Source organism: Lepidochelys kempii, chromosome 6 (assembly GCF_965140265.1).
Source record: "Lepidochelys kempii isolate rLepKem1 chromosome 6, rLepKem1.hap2, whole genome shotgun sequence".
Taxonomy (NCBI): Eukaryota; Metazoa; Chordata; order Testudines; family Cheloniidae; genus Lepidochelys; species Lepidochelys kempii.
Window position 1 is genome coordinate 51,237,919 of NC_133261.1, and position 18,818 is coordinate 51,256,736.

General features: G+C 42.6%; 1 protein-coding gene across 5 annotated transcripts in view; it reads right to left on the reverse strand.

The window, feature by feature from the left end:
- SHANK2 (SH3 and multiple ankyrin repeat domains 2) overlaps positions 1–18,818 on the reverse strand; it is a 613,416-nt gene that overhangs the window by 333,512 nt on the left and 261,086 nt on the right. For 4 of the 5 annotated variants that reach the window (XM_073347891.1, XM_073347893.1, XM_073347892.1 and 1 more), the window contains one exon: positions 670–979. In XM_073347891.1, the coding sequence (XP_073203992.1) occupies positions 670–979 (310 nt within the window). Of the gene's footprint in view, positions 1–669; positions 980–4,642; positions 4,709–18,818 lie in introns of those variants that run through there. The other variant, XM_073347895.1, reaches the window with a different exon arrangement.

The window sequence follows — 18,818 nt, forward strand, 5'->3', positions numbered from 1 at the left end:
TTTTCCCATTATTTATTAGAGCTATTACAACCATACAAGACTCTCAAGCTACTTGCATCTAGAGCTCTGTGAAGAAATGATTTTTCAATTCATTGGCTGAACCAAAATATAGAAAACAAAAAATTATTTTGAGTCAACCGGAAACAAAAATTTTAAATTTCAAACTTTTTGGTAAACTGAAAAAGTAAAACAATGTTTGTTCTGGATGAAATGTTTCATTTTGTTTTTGAGTGTAACCTTTTAAAAACAAAATCAAAATTCAAAACAAAAGATCATTCGGAATTGAAAAAAATCAGAATGTTACATTTTGAAAGTGTCTGAAAAACTGTCTCCAGATCTATTAACACCCTGCTTGAAACAGGAGGGGAGTGCTAGGGGACACCAAAGCATGATTTGGTAACCTTCAGATCATACTGCTAGGTTTATCTATTTACGCTGACTTTGTGAGGAAATGGATGGAGTGGATAAGAGTATCTGCAAGCAATGATTAGAGGTGTTGACAAGTTCAGCTTTTGGACATTGCTCCAATGCATATGATTTTATTCAAATGTTCATATCTACCCTAGCCCCAAGATAGACATTTATAATAAATCTGTATTCATGAATATCATGGTCAGTGTGTCAATAAAATGGTATATTTCATGCTGTAGAAATATTGAAAAAGATCACCTGATGTGCCTATGTTGCTGTCTTTTTGCATCCTCTCCTACCCTGTTTAATGATGGTGACCGACTCCGAGAGGATGGGGTATAACTCCCAACAGCTTTTACAGTTCCATTAGGATTATTCTGCATCTGTTGAAGTAGGTGAGGTGAAAGGCTGCGGTGTGAAGAAGCAGAAGATGAAGCTGAACACTCAGGAATGTTGTTGATGTTCAGATTGTTATCGCTGTTGGAACGAAGTAAGACACGAGGTGCTGCCAAGGTGCTTTGGGGCCTCCGCCTCCTGTTTGAATAGGTAGGAGCCTCTCTAAATGGCACTGTATTAAGAGGGGGAGGGGAAAAACAATTATGGTAATCATATCTGATTTGATCATTTATGCATATTTATCACTCCTTAAAAAGATTCAACAACATATGGCACCTTTTTCGGGTGCTTAGAGTAAAAGAGAAAAACTATCTTCACTGATTATCTAATCAAGCTAAATAACAGAATTATATTTAAAATGTAATTAAAACTGAAAACCACTTTCATATGCAACATACTTTGACTTACTGGTTGTAATACATAGTTAAGCCCCACAATACTGGAAACATCAATGAATAGTAATGGCAAACATCTATTTTTTGCCAAGCTTTCATCGACACTATTTGCCCTCTCTCTCAAGCTTTCTTTGAAGCCTAACACAAGTTCATGGACTTGAACTGATCCACAGAAACTTCTTCTTTCATGCTGTATCTTTTGGGTTCCTTTTTCCTATAGAGACCTAAACTGAGAGAGAGAGAATTTGGTTCCATTGTCAGTTCAGGAGTAGCCTGGAAATCTTTAATGTTAGCGGTCACCTTATCTCCATCTGCTAGGTTAAAAATTCAGGACAGATTCTTCTTCTCTTAGAACTCTTACACTGACATAATCCCTAGGTGTCTGTTTTTCTAATCTAGGCATTTCTATTGCACCTATTATTGTATATAGAGCAGAGAGTGCAGTATCCTGAGGTAATATGCTCACTTCAGCTCCCACAAGCATTCACTGGAGAATATACCAAGACATATCTAAACATAGCAATAAATCATTTAACTAATTTCTTTTAGTAGAAAAATATACAAATCAGGAACCTGATCCTGCAAATGCTACTAGAAAAGCACTGCAATTATGGGACAATTTATATTAGTAAACACTATGCCCCAAGACTCTCCATTTCTCAAAGTAATGGGTTCTTTAGCCTCAAATACAGTTTAAAGAGACTTTTCTAATAAAAGGCATCTTATACACACCCTAGATCTGATGGTTCTTCCTACTAATTTCATAAACTAATAGACGTCTAACCCTGAAAACCCTTATTTATTTTAGTTCTTATTTATGAAAAATAAGCCCGTTAACTTCAGTGGGACTCAGAGGGTTTGTAGGATTGAATCCAGAGTTCACAAATCTAAATCTGCAAAGTAATAATAATGATATCACTAATAAAAGGCAGCCTATAATTATTCAGAAGACTATGCAGACTGTAATTTTCAAAAATTATATAATATTTCAGTTAGGAAAGAAACCCCAGATAATATTTTGCGTGTATACAATGTCATTCATCTTGAAGGATAACTAAGTACACAATCAAAACTTTAAAAGCATAAGCTTATATAAAATAGAACAAATATGTCATACTATACAAACACACATATTAATATAGATATTAGCATACATAGAAATGACTTCATCCTCCTCTAATATACAGCCATCCCTGGGGTGAAGCACAACAAGTGCTTAAGATAACAGAGCAATGTTTCACACAATTTTAGGACAGGAAATGAAGAATATTTTAACCAATTGTAACTGCAGCTTAAAGAATGAAGTTCCTCAAAAAAATTTCACCAGAATTCTTGACTGACAAGTGATTCTGAAGAGGATCATAAAATGACACAGTATAGCAAACAGTCAAAATTCCAGGTAGTTGAAACTCTCATTTAGGTTAAACTTTCTGTTATAAATATTAACAAAAAAGATACATATAGAGAACAGGATTTGAAATTGATATTAAATTCTACTGTATTTTATTTGAAGCAAAAATTAAATAATAGTGATCTTTACCAACAAGGCTGTTAAGAAGGATGAGACTTAAGAGAGTGCTAAGTTTATGATGGAAATGGCAAAAATCTACAGAACCTATGAGAGGGGGATTTTTCAAGTATATCATAATGCCCACTTATAAAAAAAATGCATTTAGAAGAAAGTCAATGGAACTTGTGCTCCTAACTCCACTTAGGTGCTTTTGAATGTATGACACAATGCTTCTAAAAGATTCAGCTCAAGGCCAACCCAAACGTCTTAAAAAAAATTCAGAACACAATCTTCCATAGTGTGTGTGTCTGAATCTTCTGCAAAAAGGTACAATTTCTTTTTCAATTTTTATTCATTGCCACTTTAGAATACTTTCTGGGAAATAGAATACTTTCTGTTATCTTGCCATGCTACATGTAGTGTGTGATATGGATATACAGTTTGTATATAGCTATGCTTGGGACATTTAGCATATTTCTTACTAACAATGCCACTGAAGAGAGGCAGATTGTGAATAAGATCTTATGGGTTAAAATAAGGTAAAATATTTTCTTTTAATAAAGATTACACAAAATAATGTGGATACAATAGGTACAGGCTTGCCTATTTATATCCAATTGAAGTCAATGTGAGTTTTGCATTTGGCTTCGAACAGGACCAAGATGTGGCCCCTAGAATTATTTGTTAGTTCACAAAATGGACAGGATGAAGACTCCACACTAAGATTTTGAATGCTCATAGATTCTAATTTTTCATGAGCTTAACTATCTACTGAGGGTTTATTGTAAAAAAAGTTGAAAGGTTTGGGGGGAGGAGGTTTAATAGTTCTGAATATTGCAGAGATATCAGAGGACTAATTGACAGAATGGGATGAGTATTTCTGAGCACATTTACATTGATAAGTTTGAGAAGAATGAAAAATGTTCATACCACTCCAAATAAAAAACATTTATATATTTCCCAGGTTTCATGTAAAATTATCTTTGCCCACTGAATACTTCAAAAAAAGGATTTTAATAATCATTTTGGAATTAACATTTGGTTTGATATCAATTTTATATTCTTAAAGAAATAGCTGCAAGTAAAATTAGTCTTTACTTTTTGAATTAAAGACTCACGTTTTCTTTGTGAAGGTAATAAAGGGAAAATTATCAAAGCCACAATTAGGATTTTTTTAGGCACATATCTATGCAGAAAGAGTTAAAAAATAACCTCTTTCATGCCCAAAATGATTAATATTCCAACCAACTGTTTTTTCCCCGGCAATCTGCAAACTGTAAGTGGGTGGATATTTTCTTAGCTGCCTCTTACATGGCAATATTTATATTTTTTCACAATAAAAAAATAACTACACCACAAAATAATGAAACAAATGTGCATGCTTTAAACTCTGTTGGACTAATTTTTATTTTTAGTTAATTATTTTACAGATCTTATAGATTCTTATTGCAAAGGTTGTTTGGAGAAACAAATAATATAAAATGACATGAAAACATCTCAACGAATTCCATGCTTTTAATTTCAAATCAAGTAATTATTGTACCTTTATATCAAACCTAAAAATTAAACAATACTTTCCTTCCAGCTGTCAGAATTTTATATCTAACAATCCATACTTATGAGGGGGCTATTAAGGAGCTTACAATGATAATATTGACCGAGGAAATCCTCATTCATCTTCAGATGGATTTCTTAGAAAACAGAACATTTTCTATATCTACCTAAGTTTAAGAAAAAACTAATATGAATAAGTCAGGTATCAACTAGATCTAAAAATTAGTTGCCTAAATGGATACTCTGACACACAAGAATTTTGAAAAAAGAAATGGCAAGAACTGATTAATTATACAATAAGTAAGCAGATCATATTAAAGGTACACAAGAAAAATATCAGTTCTCAAACATCAAATGTTCTGAGTTCATTGCTTACCTTCTTTCTTTGTTAAGGCATTTAACAAAGACTTCATTTTCTCTTACTTTAGCAGCAATCCCCTCATTACATAACCTTTTCTAGGAAGAAAGAGGGAAAAAACTACCCAGTTTCTATGTGTTTCAACTGCCTGCACCCTGACATAAGCAGCAGGTTTCTGGGCACCGTGTAATTGCAAGCATAGCTGGGCATGCAGTACCCAGCGTTCTGGTGACAAAGCCCACCCCACATTCTGTCTGTCAGCTGGGAACCAACTGTGCGTAGACTGGAGCTGCTCATAAAAAAATCTTGCTATCTTTCACTGTATTAGTCATGTGAACACCACCACCATAGTCTTTCAGACGTTACTCTGCTTTTGTAATCATTACATTTATGAACAAGCAAACACAGGACTGAAGGAAGGAGAAGCAGTGCAAGCTAAGAGGGGACAACATTTATATTTGGAAAGGGAGGAGGGGAATCATTCATGGAAAGATACTTCATATCAGCATTTCAACAGCTAGAACTTGTGAAGGGAAAATCCTGAAAGAAATGGGAGCTACTGAATAAGTGTGCTTAGCTTTTAAACTTGCATAGCTGAATCTCAATGTTCAGATACTTTCTATGCTTTTTGATATTTTTTTGCTTGTCTTTTGCAATGCTGTCCAGAGTCAGAGTCAATTTGAGAGTGTATGTGCATCTAACAATAAGCAAGCTTCACACCGTGCCTACATTAAAAATTTAGACAAACTGCCACTAAACGGCATATCTGAACATGACCCATATTCCAGTTTGAAAAGGATGAGAAGCAAGCACCAATTATTTTCCACTCCCCCTCTATTATGATAATTACACTGAAATAAATAGATTTTTTTATACAAGGGGAAAACACATTAAAAGGCAACCCCAGCTACTTTATCGAATTCTATGCAGATGACAATAAAATTCTTTAACCATTGCAACTTTTCAAAGGTTTTATTTATGGAAAATGTCTATGGATACCAATGAAAGCCAGTGCAAACATCTTTACAGAGGAAGAACAAACAACCAGAAAGTTGAAGATTACCTTTTTGAAAACACTACAAATAGGACGTGGGACTTAGGCATTCACAATCAAATGAATGCTTAGCTGTTGCACAATTCCATTTTGGATATATTTATAAATATTTCAGCAATGCAATATACGGCTTCTAAGGAGTAAGATTTACAAAGACTAACCCAGACTTAAACATCATATAGCATAAACCTAAACGGCATACTAATAATTACTCCATTGCAGCATTCTCCGCTGATTGTTAGGATAAGATCCGTAGTTAAACGCTAGATCTTTGTGTTGGTAAGACCACTGCTCCATCAACTAAAAGAGGGAGAGGGATCACATGGATTACTTAGTTGGATTTTACTTCCATATGCCTGATACGCCATCTATAAAATAACTCACAATGTAAAGAAAAGTACTTATTTATGCTTGATAATTAACAGTTTAGAATTCATTTAACATTTCAATGTTCATGTAGCTATAATTGTTAATGAAAAAATACTCTTACAAAGTGGTATGTGAGGATAAAAATTCAGCGCACTAATTTAAAACAAAATACTCAATAGGTGGAAAATATACAAAGGAAACTGGGACAAGAGTATATATAAAGTTAAATGAATGGATTTGACACTGGTTCACAGATTTGCATAGAAAATCTATGGGCACAGGAATGGTCTTTTTGACAATCGAAACCATGCATAGCTTTCTGTAGAATAAGCTTGGACTCTTATTCATAAACTTATAAATATATGCATTTTATTACGCCCTCATGGTGAGAATTAAAACAGCGTCCAGAATAAGAACTCCCACATCAGAACTTGACATAGCCACTAATACGAATGCATCAGCGTCTGCACATTAGAAAGATATTCCTGCTATTTCAACTTAATCTCACTGATTATCTTTTAGAGTTGGGATTTGGAAAGAGACTACTATTATCAATACTACTTTGAATTTCTATAATGTCTTCCAACCAAGGCTAGCCAATAGCTTCCCAAGCATTAATAAATTTAGCAACAATAAATCTGTGTATTATCCCCATTTTACAGATGAGCAAAAGGAGACACAGAAGCTGATCCTGTGCTGCACTTGCTGAGATGGACAGTGAAGAAGGTGTAGTCAAGAGAAGACATTTGTGATATCTGGATTCTGGGCTACTGTATGGACCAAGATGGCCCCTAGCATAAATTAGATCAGCTCCAAAAGCATCTCTAACATGTAGCAGTTTCCTCAGAGCTTCTTATTGGCTGTCCCACAGCCAAGAATCCCTGTAGCATTGAGCAGTAAGGGTATGCCTCTAGACCAGTGGTCTCCAAAGTGGGATGCGCGTACCCCAGAGGGTGCGCAAGACAATCCCTGGGGGTGCGCGGCAGGAAGTGCGCTGCCGGCACGCCTGTGGCAGCTCTTCTACATAACAGCTCTTCCTTTTTTTTTCTTCGGCGGCACACCTGCAGCAATTTTTTCTTTTTTCCTGGGGGTGTGCAATCAAGAAAGTTTGGAGACCACTACTCTAGACCAGGGGCTGTGAGGGAGGGTAGTTTCTCAATCCTACATTGCTTCTGGGCTTGTTGTGGCTACTTTGTGCAGCATATAAAGCCTAGGCCCAGAATGAGCTTCAGATAGCTTAAGAGAACTGCCCAAAGTCACACAGGAAATGAATGGAACCAAGGCCTCCCGCTGTCCAGTTCCGTGCCTTAATCACTACTAGCTAAATAAAAAAAATGTAAAGGCTAAACAGCCTGGATTTACCAATACCATGGGTTCTCAGACTTGCTCATCTGTCCCTAAGAAGGGCAAGGTAATAGACTAAAAAAAACAAGTAGTACCCTTCAGAAACTCTGAATTCCAAATTCCTATTGTGCATGTCTAATATGGGGGTTAGCTACAAAACTTGGGGACCCATTTGCAGGATGAGGACCTTAACTGTCCTCTGTTCAATCCAGCTTTAGTCCATCACTGCTCAAGAGATCCTTTCAGATTTAAAGGCAAATTTTGATAGTTTAAAACTGAACTACCAATGCACTTTAGCCTTGAGATCATCTTTTTGCTACTTGGTGATTATAGTGCCTACCATAATGGGGTCTACATCTCTGACTGGGCCTCCAGTTACTACCACAACACACACAAAAATAAATAAAGTGTGCTACCAAGAATGCAAAGTATGGCATAATTATGTAACTGAAATTAGTTGATAGAGTGAAATGCTACAGGTGTAAACCACACAAAAATGAAAGATACATTCTAATAGTTCTCAGATACAAAAATTAACAATTTTAAAGAAAAAACTTTCTCCAATTCAAATAAAAGTCATTGATCCCTGCCACACAGCATTGCCAGGAATCCAGTTTTCAAACAGAACACCGGGTCAAAAAGGGATCCTGGTGGCTCTAGTCAGCACTGCTGACCGGACTGGTCGGCGGGGCTAAGGCACGCTCCCTGCCTCCGCGCGGCTCCCGGTGGCATGTCCCCCCTCTGGCTCCTAGGCTCAGAAGCAGCCAGGGAGCTCCGTGTGCTGCCCCCGCCCTGAGCTCTGGCTCCCCAGCTCCCATTGGCTGGGAACCACGGCCAATAGGAGCTGCAGCGGTGGCGTCTGTGGACAGGACAGCGCACGGAGCCACCTGGCCATGCTGCCACCTAGGAGCCAGAGGGGAATGATGGCCACTTCCAGGAGCTGCCTGAGGTAAGCACCACCCAGAACCTGCACCTCTCACCCCCGCCCAAGCCCCAACCCTCTGCCCCAGCTCTGAGCCCCCTCCCACGCCCAAACTCCCTCCCAGAGCCCACACCCCACACCCCTTGCTGCAGCCCAAACCCCTACCCCAGCCCTGAGCCCCCTCCCACACTCCAAACCCCTCGGCCCCAGCCCATAGCCCCCTCTGCATCTGAAACCCCTGCCCCAAACCAGAGCTCCCTCCCACACTCAGAACTCCTAATGTCTGGCCCCACCCTGAAGCCCTCACCCCCTCCTACACTCTAACCTCCTGTCCCAGCCCAGTGAAAATAAGTGAGTGAGCAAGGGTGGGGGAGAGCGAGCGACGGAGTGAGGGAGGATGGAGTGAGGGGGCAGGGCCTCTGAGAATGGGCAGGGCAGGGAAGGGGCCTCAGGGAAGGGGTGGTGCAAGGGTGTTCAGTTTTCTGCAATCAGAAATTTGGCCACTCTACTACCACACTAAGAAGATAGCAAAAGCTATGGAATATCCTGTATTTCATCTGGATAATATCTCTAACATAGCCACAATAGTGAAGAAGTTACTCACCTCGTGCAGTAACGATGGTTCTTCAAGATGTGCCCCCCTAGGGGTGCTCCACTGTAGGTGTGCTTGCATCTTGGCACTGCTGATCAGAGAACTTTTGTGGTAGTGTCCATTAGGCCCGCACATGTGCTCTCTCTCCTCCTACCTTGCCACAAGGAGAACCAGTGCACATGGGATAACCTTCCTCAGTTCCTTGTCTACCACAGAGCCATAAACAAGAACTCCAAAGGGGGAGGTTGGGTTGTGGAGCATCCATAGGGACACACATCTCGAACCATTGTTACTGCACAAGGTGAGTAACTTCTTCTTTGCGTAATGTCCCTATGGGTGCTCCACTGTAGGTGACTCCCAAGCAGTAACCACACAGGAGGGCTGGGGCTTCAGAGTCAGGTCAGTTACAGATGACAATACTGTGGAGCCAAAGATGGCATCAGAGGTGGAATCCCCAGTAATCGCATAATGTTCTGCAAAGGTGTGGACTGACACTCAAGTTGTTGCTCTACAGATTTCTGAAATAGGGACATTCTTCAGGAAGGTGACGGATGAGGAGATTGACCTCATGGAGTGCATGCAAATACCATCTGGAGGTGTCATGTTGCAAACCTGAAAATGTTGTTTAATGCAGTTCGAGACCCATCTGGAGTGTCTCTGGGCTGATACTGCTGAGCCCTTAGATCTCTCCGCAGTAGATAGGAAAAACGTAGGAGATCTCCTAAAAGCTGCTACCATCAGCATGGAGTCACTCAAAGTCCGGTACCCAGGGCTCACAAAGATCTGGGGAGGCGGGTACCATTGACATGCCTAAGGACCTGATGGGCACAGGCACCAAGCAAACAATACTGATGGAAAAAGATAGGAACAGAGAACACTCCAGTAAGAAGATGCTGCTGGTATGCACTGTACCTTTGGCACCGTCATCAGTGCCCCATCCAGCACTGGAGAGTTCAGTGCAGGCAAGATCCCTGACTCCCTTTGTACTGCCAATGGCATCAGGTCGGTTGTCACTGCCGGAATTGCAGCACTCAAGAGCACTCAAAGTATCTTGTATAATAGTCTCCCCTATTTGGCACTGGAACTTGGGTACCAAGTCTGCTCCAAGAGCAGGAATCTTCTCTGGTACTCTGCCATGCACCTCCACTTTCTAGTGGAGAATCAGATAGCGAGCCAGAGTAGTTCATTTCCCACTCCTCCTCCCATGCTCCCTATGATGCCTACTATCGAGAGGCTCCTCAGGTATACCCTCAACCTGCCCATCCACCACCATGGTACGGCCAGCTATAGCAGGGCAAGAGAGAAGAATCAGAGCCATTACCGTACCGGCCATGTAGGACCATGAGTTGGTTTAAGGCAACAAGTCAGAGGGGGCAGAACAAAAACAAATACTTGCCTGAAAGAAAGTGAGAAAGCCCTCTTGCAGGCACAGCTCCCTCCCTTTCATCTCTCTGGTCCTAGTGTTCTCCACTGCCATTCTCCAGTGCCACTCCACTTTCCCTTCCTGACTGCAGCACAGTCTCTCTGCTGTGACCTCCAGTACATTTTGTCTTGAATAGCTGTTTAAAATTTAGCTCCCTCTAAGCAGACTAGTTACTAACTCAAGTCAGTACATTCAGCCCTGTTCTACACTGGGGGCGGGGAGATCGATCTAAGTAACACAACTTCTGCTATGTGAATAATGTAGCTGAAATTGATGTACTTAGACCTACTCACCGCGGTGTCTTCACTACGGTGAGTCGACTAATGACGGTCCCCCATCAACTCCGCCTGCGCCTCTCGTGGCAGTGGAGTACAGGAGTTCACGGGAGAGCACTCGCATATCAATTTATCGCATTGAGACTAGATGCGATAAATCGACCCCCGCTGGATCAATCACTGCCCGCCAATCTGGTGGGTAGTGTAGACATACCCTCAGTCACCCAGCCTAGAGATCTAGTATCTCAATTTTGTTTTCCAGTGGATGAGATAGGTTACCCCATCTCCCTGAAGTCTTCTCACTGACTTATGTGGACTGAGGGAGAAAAGCAAGACTCTTAAAGAAAACACACTGGCTTTTTCTTCAAATTGTCTGTGGTTGAGAGCAGGAGCAGTGAAGGGAAAACGAGAGAAAAAAAACCAACAAGCCATGAGTGGATGGCTCATGAATGGAGGATTAATTAGTGGCTCTGGGTATCTGCAGTGAACTGACCATGGGTGGATGAAAGGGGAAACATGAGAACAAGTAATATAGTCTCTGAGGGGAAGGAAAACTAGGGTCAAACTAACAGGGGGAAATATACTGGTGGCATGAAGGATGAATGTGAAAAGACAGAAGGGGGAAATTGATGGGGGATTGTGGAAAAGGGAAGAAAAGACTGAGGGAAACTCAAACACAGAAAAATGAAAAAAGGAGGGAGAACAAGTCAGTCATCTCCTGAGTTCCTCTTATGGCCTCAGGTCATTTTGTAGGGCCCCTGCTTCAGTTTCCCCACTTTTCAGAAATCTCTGATTATCAAAACAATCTCTTCTCAAATTAAGCAATCCCCCTCCTTGAGGATGGATTCATTTACAGAACAAAATATACAGAACAAAAAGTTCTCAAATCCCCTCAAGTCTATGCTCCCAGTCTTCCTGCTGAGAGTCTCCCAGGCCTTCTCTTCCTAAAGCCCTTTCCCCTGAAAACTCAGGATTCCCTGCTACAGCTACTCACCCTCAGCAGACTCCATAAACAAAGTGTTTATCTCCCCCTTCTCATTCCTGCTGCTCTTTACAGGAGAACCAGCTCCTCTTTACCCAGCTGGTTCTACTAATTAAACCCCATACCTCATCCCAGCTGTGGCAGGCAGGGCTAATTGTACAAGGCTAGCCAGCTCCAGGCCTCCAGCCTTTAAAGGGGCAAATCACCCTGTCACAAAACCCTTCAGGAGAAAAGTTTGAAGGGAAAAGGAAAAAACTAAACCGACATGTACAGTCCAAAGAATATAAAAGGAATGAAAGGATATTAAAAGTGCACTAGGGAGAGTTTTTAAAAGTTATCACAACGGACATTTTAAAAGCTAAGTGCTACATTAAATCAGTAATGAAAGTAAATGGGATAGACTGGACAGAGAAGCGGGAGGAAGGGAGCACATGCTGCAGCTCACCTATGGCAGAAAAATGCCTAGGTCTGGGACTGTCACACACACACACACTTCTAACAATGGTCAAACAAGTTAACTGACTTCCATAAAGAGAAGTTTCACTGTGAAATGTGGGAGGAAACAAAACAGGTGCCTTATATATAATATGTATGAATTACCTCATGTTGCATGATGGTATCTACTTCAAAAATAATACTCATGGCTGGGAAAGAACAAATCCCATAACTGATATTTCTCCATGCTCATATCTGGGCTTGAAAGATATTTTTGGACAGAAAAGTGACTATACTACAATGACCCCATGTCACTCAACCTCTGCTTCCCATGCAAGAAACCTGTTCATTACTTATTCGTTTCTAATTACTCTAGTGACCAATAGCTCTACAAAATCAACACAGTGATGGAAAAGGGAGGGAGGGTAGATTCTATTCTGGCTCATACATCAACACAACTGTGAACTAAATTTAAAGAGAAGGATTAAATTCTCAGTTACACCTCTGCAGTCTATCTGAAGACAATGAGTGTGTAACTACTGGAGACAGAATTTAAAGAAAGTAGGGTTACAGAGGTGTAACAGGGAATATCCTTGGCTAACAGAATCCCTTACTGGTAAGGCTGCATCAGGCAGAAAGACTCCAGCAGGACTCTCTGATCCCAGCCTGTGTTAGCAGGTATGGTAGACAGAAAAAACAATTATTTGAATTGCATACTAAACATCTTTGATATGAAGTCACTGACAGGCATAAGCATGTAATCCCACAATGTCATTTTTACACTTCAGTACACGTGCTCCTTAAGAATGATGATTAAGTGAATCAATAATTCTTATCCCTTCTTTCCCAAAGTAACCAGCTAAGGCCTGATTTTCAAACCCTACGTAAGTATACATTTTGCATATGCAACCACATGGACCCACTTTCTAATGTGCTAACATGTAAATCCCTGATAGAGAGAAGCAAAGCATCTATCCCTTTCAAATCTCTTATGGATGTCTGTCTGCCTAGGAGTATATGCAAATGAGCTGTTTGCATGAGAACTTTCAGTGGTGAGCGTGCAGAGTAGGTACAAATGAATGACTACCTAGGGCTGAAAAATCAAGCCTTATAATTAAAGCTGATAAAAAAATGTTGGAATGATTTTCCAACAAAACTGCCCTTTTAGAAAAACCTCCTGTGTGATGGGTGAATGTCCACATGGACATATGTATCCTTCCTGTTGAGAGCTGCGAACTACATACCTCCCTCAAGGGAAGGGATTATAGATGTTGGTGTAACCATCCAGAACTTCAGCTTTCAAATAAAAGATGTTGAGTTGCAGAAGGTCCAGGGTGGGTCTCCACCCTCCATCTTTTTTTGGGATTACAAAAGATGAGGAGCAGAACCCCCTTCCATGATACTGAGTCTGGCATGCTCTATAGCCCATTGGTATAAAAGGAATTCTGCTTCCCATTGAAGAATTATTGCGTGAGAGTTGTCCCCAAAGCGGTGTTTGTGAGGCGGCAAGGAGAGAAACTCTATGGAGTATCCCTGGTGGATAATTTCCAGAACCCAGCTGTCCATAGTGAACTTGTTCCAGTTGTGGGCAAAGAGTGTAAAATGATGATAGAGGACGGAGTGATTGGCCTCAGTGGTGGTTCGTGGGTCCTGACCAATATGTCAAAAGTGGCTCTTGGTTGGTGGCTGAGGGAGAGTAGAGGCTGTGGCAGTAGAGGAGGTTAAGAAACAAGGCCTCTGATCTTTTGGTTTTTGCAAGGAGGCTCAACAGTGAGCTGATAAATAAGATGCATGAAGACAGGGTGCCCTCTGTCTATATGATTGCCTCTGGTGCTTCCTCCTGGGCACCAGAGTACAAATCACAAGTAATGCAGAGTTGATCTCAAGTCCTTTAATGAGTGCAGAGACTCATGCATTTTCTCATTGAAGAGATTCAACTCACCAAAAGGGAGGTCCTGCATGGTGTTCTGGATCTCCCTTAGAAACCCTGATGATTGCAGCCAGGAATCCCTCCTCATGACCAGAACAGTGGCCAAACTTCTGGAAGCCATGTCTGTCACACCTGTTGCAGCCTGGAGGGCTACTTTTGCCCCTAGCTTCCCCTCATCTAGAAGAGACTGAAATTAGGTCCTGTCTTCTCTGGGAAGCTTGTCTGTGAAGTCCACAAGCCTGGAATAGTTATTAAAATCATATTTTGCTAACAATGCTTGATAGTTAGTGACACAAAATTACAGGCCTGCAGAGGAGAATATCTTCCTCTACAGATGGTCCAATCTCTTAGCCCTGGTCTACACTAGGACTTTAGGTCGAATTTAGCAGCATTAAATCGATGTAAACCTGCACCCGTCCACACAATGAAGCCCTTTATTTCGATTTAAAGGGCTCTTAAAATCAATTTCCTTACTCCACCCCTGACAAGTGGATTAGCGTTTAAATCATCCTTGCCGGGTCAAATTTGGGGTACTGTGGACACAATTCGACGGTATTGGCCTCCGGGAGCTATCCCAGAGTGCTCCATTGTGACTGCTCTGGACAGCACTCTCAACTCAGATGCACGATTGTTTGCCATTGCTCTGACGCAGGGAGGGGAGACTGACGACACGGCTTACAGGGTTGGCTTACAGGGAGTTAAAATCAACAAAGGGGGTGGCTTTACATCAAGGAGTATTTCAGGCAGGACTTCACAGAGGGTTCCAATAAGAAATGGTGCACCTAAGTTATTGTTCTTATTGGAACAAGGAGGTTAGTCTGGCCTCTGATTGATACGTGGCTAGATTTACCTCGCTACACCTTCTCTGTGAGTGAGTGAAGTGTGACCTAGAGGAATGAGTCCCCTAGATGGGGGGCAGGTGGGGGGGGTTGCAAATGAGTACAAAACAAATCTGGTCTATTTCTTGTTTTGATCCACTCCATCTATCTTTTACATCTTTGGCTGGCAGCAGACGGTGCAGAAGGACTCCATGTCATCCACATCTCATGGCTGCTCGGCAGAAGATGGTACAATAGGACTGCTAGCCATCCTCATCTCTTGCCTGCCTGGCAGAAGATGATGCAATAGGACTGCTAGCAATCCATATCACCTGCCTGCTCACCATAAGATGGTTCAATAGGACTGACTGCAGGACTAAAGAGAATGACCTGATCAAGTCACTCCAAATTTAGTCCCTGAGCCCATGTCTGCCCAGGCGCTCCTGATGGACCTCACACAGGTGACCAGGAGCACCTCAGACATGACGATGACGGCTACCAATCCTATTGCACCATCTGCTGCCACAAGGCAATGGGTTGCTGCTGCTGTGTAGCAATGCAGTACCGTGTTTGCCAGTACCCAGGAGACATATGGTGACAGTGAGCTGAGCGGGCTCCATGCTTGCTGTGGTATGGCATCTGCACAGGTAACTCAGGAAAAAAGGCACGAAACGATTGTCTGCCCTTGCTTTCACCGGAGGGAGGGAGGGAACGGGGGCCTGATGATATGTACCCAGAACCACCTGCGACAATGTTTTAGCCCCATCAGGCATTGGGATCTCAACCCAGAATTCCAACGGGCAGCGGAGACTGCGGGAACTGTGGGATAGCTACCCACAGTGCAACGCTCCGGAAGTCGACTCTAGCCTCGGTATTGTGGAAGCACTCCGCCGAGTTAATGCACTTAATGCACTTAGAGCATTTTCTGTGGGGACACACACACTCGAATATTTAAAACCGATTTCTAAAAAACCGACTTCTATAAATTCGACCTAATTTCGTAGTGTAGACATACCCTTAGAGCCTTTATCTGCCAGGGTGGCCCTTTGATAGTGTGACCAAGCCCTTTCAACAGCTGCCTAAACCAACAGCGAGTCAGGGGAAGGATGGGAGAACAAGAATTCAGCTCCTTTAGTAGGAATAATATATTGTCTCTTGGCCCTTTTTGGTGTAGGGGCACAGGATGCCAAAGCATGCCATACCATGCCAGCCAGATCTAGTATGGCCTCATTGATTGGCAGGGACACCTTACTCGGTCCCGAGGCCGAAAGATGCCAGAAGCCGGCGATGAGGATCCTGGATCTCCTCTAATGGGATCTGTAGGTCAATGGCAACTTTTTGTAACAGCTCCTGGTACTGCGGGTGGTCATCTGGCAGTGAAGGAGAATGAGTGATCGCCTTATCTGGGGATGAAGCAGAAGTGCCCGTCAGAACCATTGGCACCTGCAGATCTACTTCCACCTCCTCCTCCTCGTACACCAAAGGAACTGGCTGGTGAGAGAGGAGTGAGTACGACTCTTGAAGGTCAAGACGACTGCCATAAGGATTCCACAGATCCCAATAAGGGTAGAAAGAAGGATCAGTTGGTTGCAGAGGACCCCAAGGAAATTGGTAACAGCTGTCCCGGGAGGGGAAGGGGGTCATACCCAGCAGAATGACAAGTGTAACCTCTCAACTGGCTACTGGGGCTCAAATGCCTGCACAGAGATACTGGTGTGGCCATCTCCTCTAATTCATCTGACTCGGAGGTCTGCTCCATTGGTAGTGGTGGTGCCATCAGCACCAGGGCACTCTGCCAGATGGCTGGAAGTGAGACAGCTCTTGGGACAGTGCTATAGACTATTTCTCCAGAGTAAGGACATCTCTCAGGAGGGCCAGGCCAGAAAGAAGCAGAGACTGTGGATAAGGAAGCAATATATCCTCCCATGTTATATAATACTTGGTACACCGCAGGGTTCCCGCAGTTAAGTCTGATGGATCCTGTGCATGTGCAGTGACCAGCTGGTCTTCAGATAGACAAGGCAGTATTGATGATGGGTCCAGACCGGCACTCACAGACGGAACCAGTGAATATCTATGCTTACACTTCAATATAAGGTGACTGATGGAACCAGCCACTCATCCTTTTTCCTCATCTTGCCCTCCATTCTGGGGGTCTTTATTGGAGCTGGTTCCTTAGGTTCCATACACGATGTCTCATCTGATCTGGACAGGTTTGAGGAAGAAGTGCATTTCTTATGGATAGTCCTCAAGGGGGATCTGTCCTTGTGCCCATGAAAGCACCCTACACTCTCATGGGAAGCCCTGGAAGCACAGTCCTTGGGCTTAGATATCGAGGGCTCCACTCCAAGGCACATGCTTGGAGGGGCACTGCTGGTCAGTTGAGGCCGATGTACAGGGTGGTTTTCCTGGACCAGATTGGAGAGGGGCCTCACCCTTCTCCACCAGGTGTTTCCATAGGCAAAACTCCTGGGCTTCTTGAATCCTAGATGGAAAGGAGCAACACTTCACAGAGATATGTGCCCCAACCAGGTAGTACAGGCAGTGTTGATTGTTCATCACTGATGAAGAAGGATCGAGGCAGGAGATGCAATACTTGAATCCAGGAATCTGGGCATATTCCCAGAGCTGGGGAGGGGTTCCCCAAATGGGAAGAAAGAAACACTCTATACTATACTAAAAACTTAACTACTAACTACAAATTTACTAATATAGCTACTTACAAATGTTTTATTCATAAATTATGGAACCATGGTGGGTAGAGTCCCCCCGCCCCATGACTAGAGCCCCGAGCCCCCCTGCCTGGAGGAGCCCCAAGCCCCTCCTGCACTCCTCGTGGGCTGGAGCCCTGAGCCCCTCACACCCAGAGGAGCCTCCCGCACCCCCATGTCCTGGAGGAGCCCCCCCGCTCTCTTCCCCCACTGCAGAGGATCCCCGAGATGGCTGGAGCTGCCCCAGCCACACCACACCTCCTTCCTGAGCCCCCAAGTCGTCCTGCGGGAAAAGCTCTTGTCTCTTCCCAAAGAACCTGAGCTTTTGATATCTGACCTGCAGGTTCCGGGGAGGCTGAGGAGGTGGCATGTGCTGGAGTTCAGGGAGATTACTGATGAACCCAGGAAGCTGAGTAGCATATACCATCTCCTCAGCTGCCCCGGAGCCTGCATAATGCATAATAATAAGCAAAAACTTCCCCATTCAAACCACCAAAACCCGCAACTTGGAGTCCAGTGGCAGGAGCTTAGCCTCCCCATGACTATTATACCTGCCCCCTATGTAAGGGACAAAAGTGAAGGAGAACACAATCTGACTCAGGCCATGTGGCAGTAAGAAGGAACTGGAGAGGCATCAACCAGCACTGCCTCTTATACCCTTGGTTGGGAGCACAAGGAGAGCTACTGTGAATGTATGGGCCAACGGACACTACTTTGAAGAATTTCTGGACTCGGATACATGGTGCACATGCATACCCATACACGGAATACACAAAGGGACCATCACTTGAAGAAGAATCTGCTGTTCCATCCTAGTTTTCATCCAAGAGAAAGAAAACTCAAAGGGCACATCAGCAAACATGGTTTTTTTTTAAAAGCAATAGGTTAGGCTCCAAAGTGCCTCACCATTCTTCCTGCTATTAAGACATTTGGTATTAAAAAGAACCTGAGATTTTGCTGTCTTTGTTATTGCTTAAAATAACAGCATTTTAAATTACATTAATAGGCTACATTTCTCCATCTCAAAAATAACTGTTAATGATTCATACTTTTATAAATAACAGGGGATTAAAAAAGGAATCTTGCAGTGTTAACATGGGGTTATCTTTGTACAAATATGTAGGTGTTTGTAGTATTTGTAATATTCTCAGCAGTCAATTCCATTGAGAGAGAGGAAGGCTTGCTCACTAAGATTTGTACGGTAGATTAATAATTGAAGCAATATTAGCAATACTATGCCTAGCTCTAGTAAAAGGCATTGTAATTTGCATTTCACAATGTTCCACAATGTTCCCCTTGCTATCAGACAGAGTGCTGAGTAGATACAAGAAAGGATTTT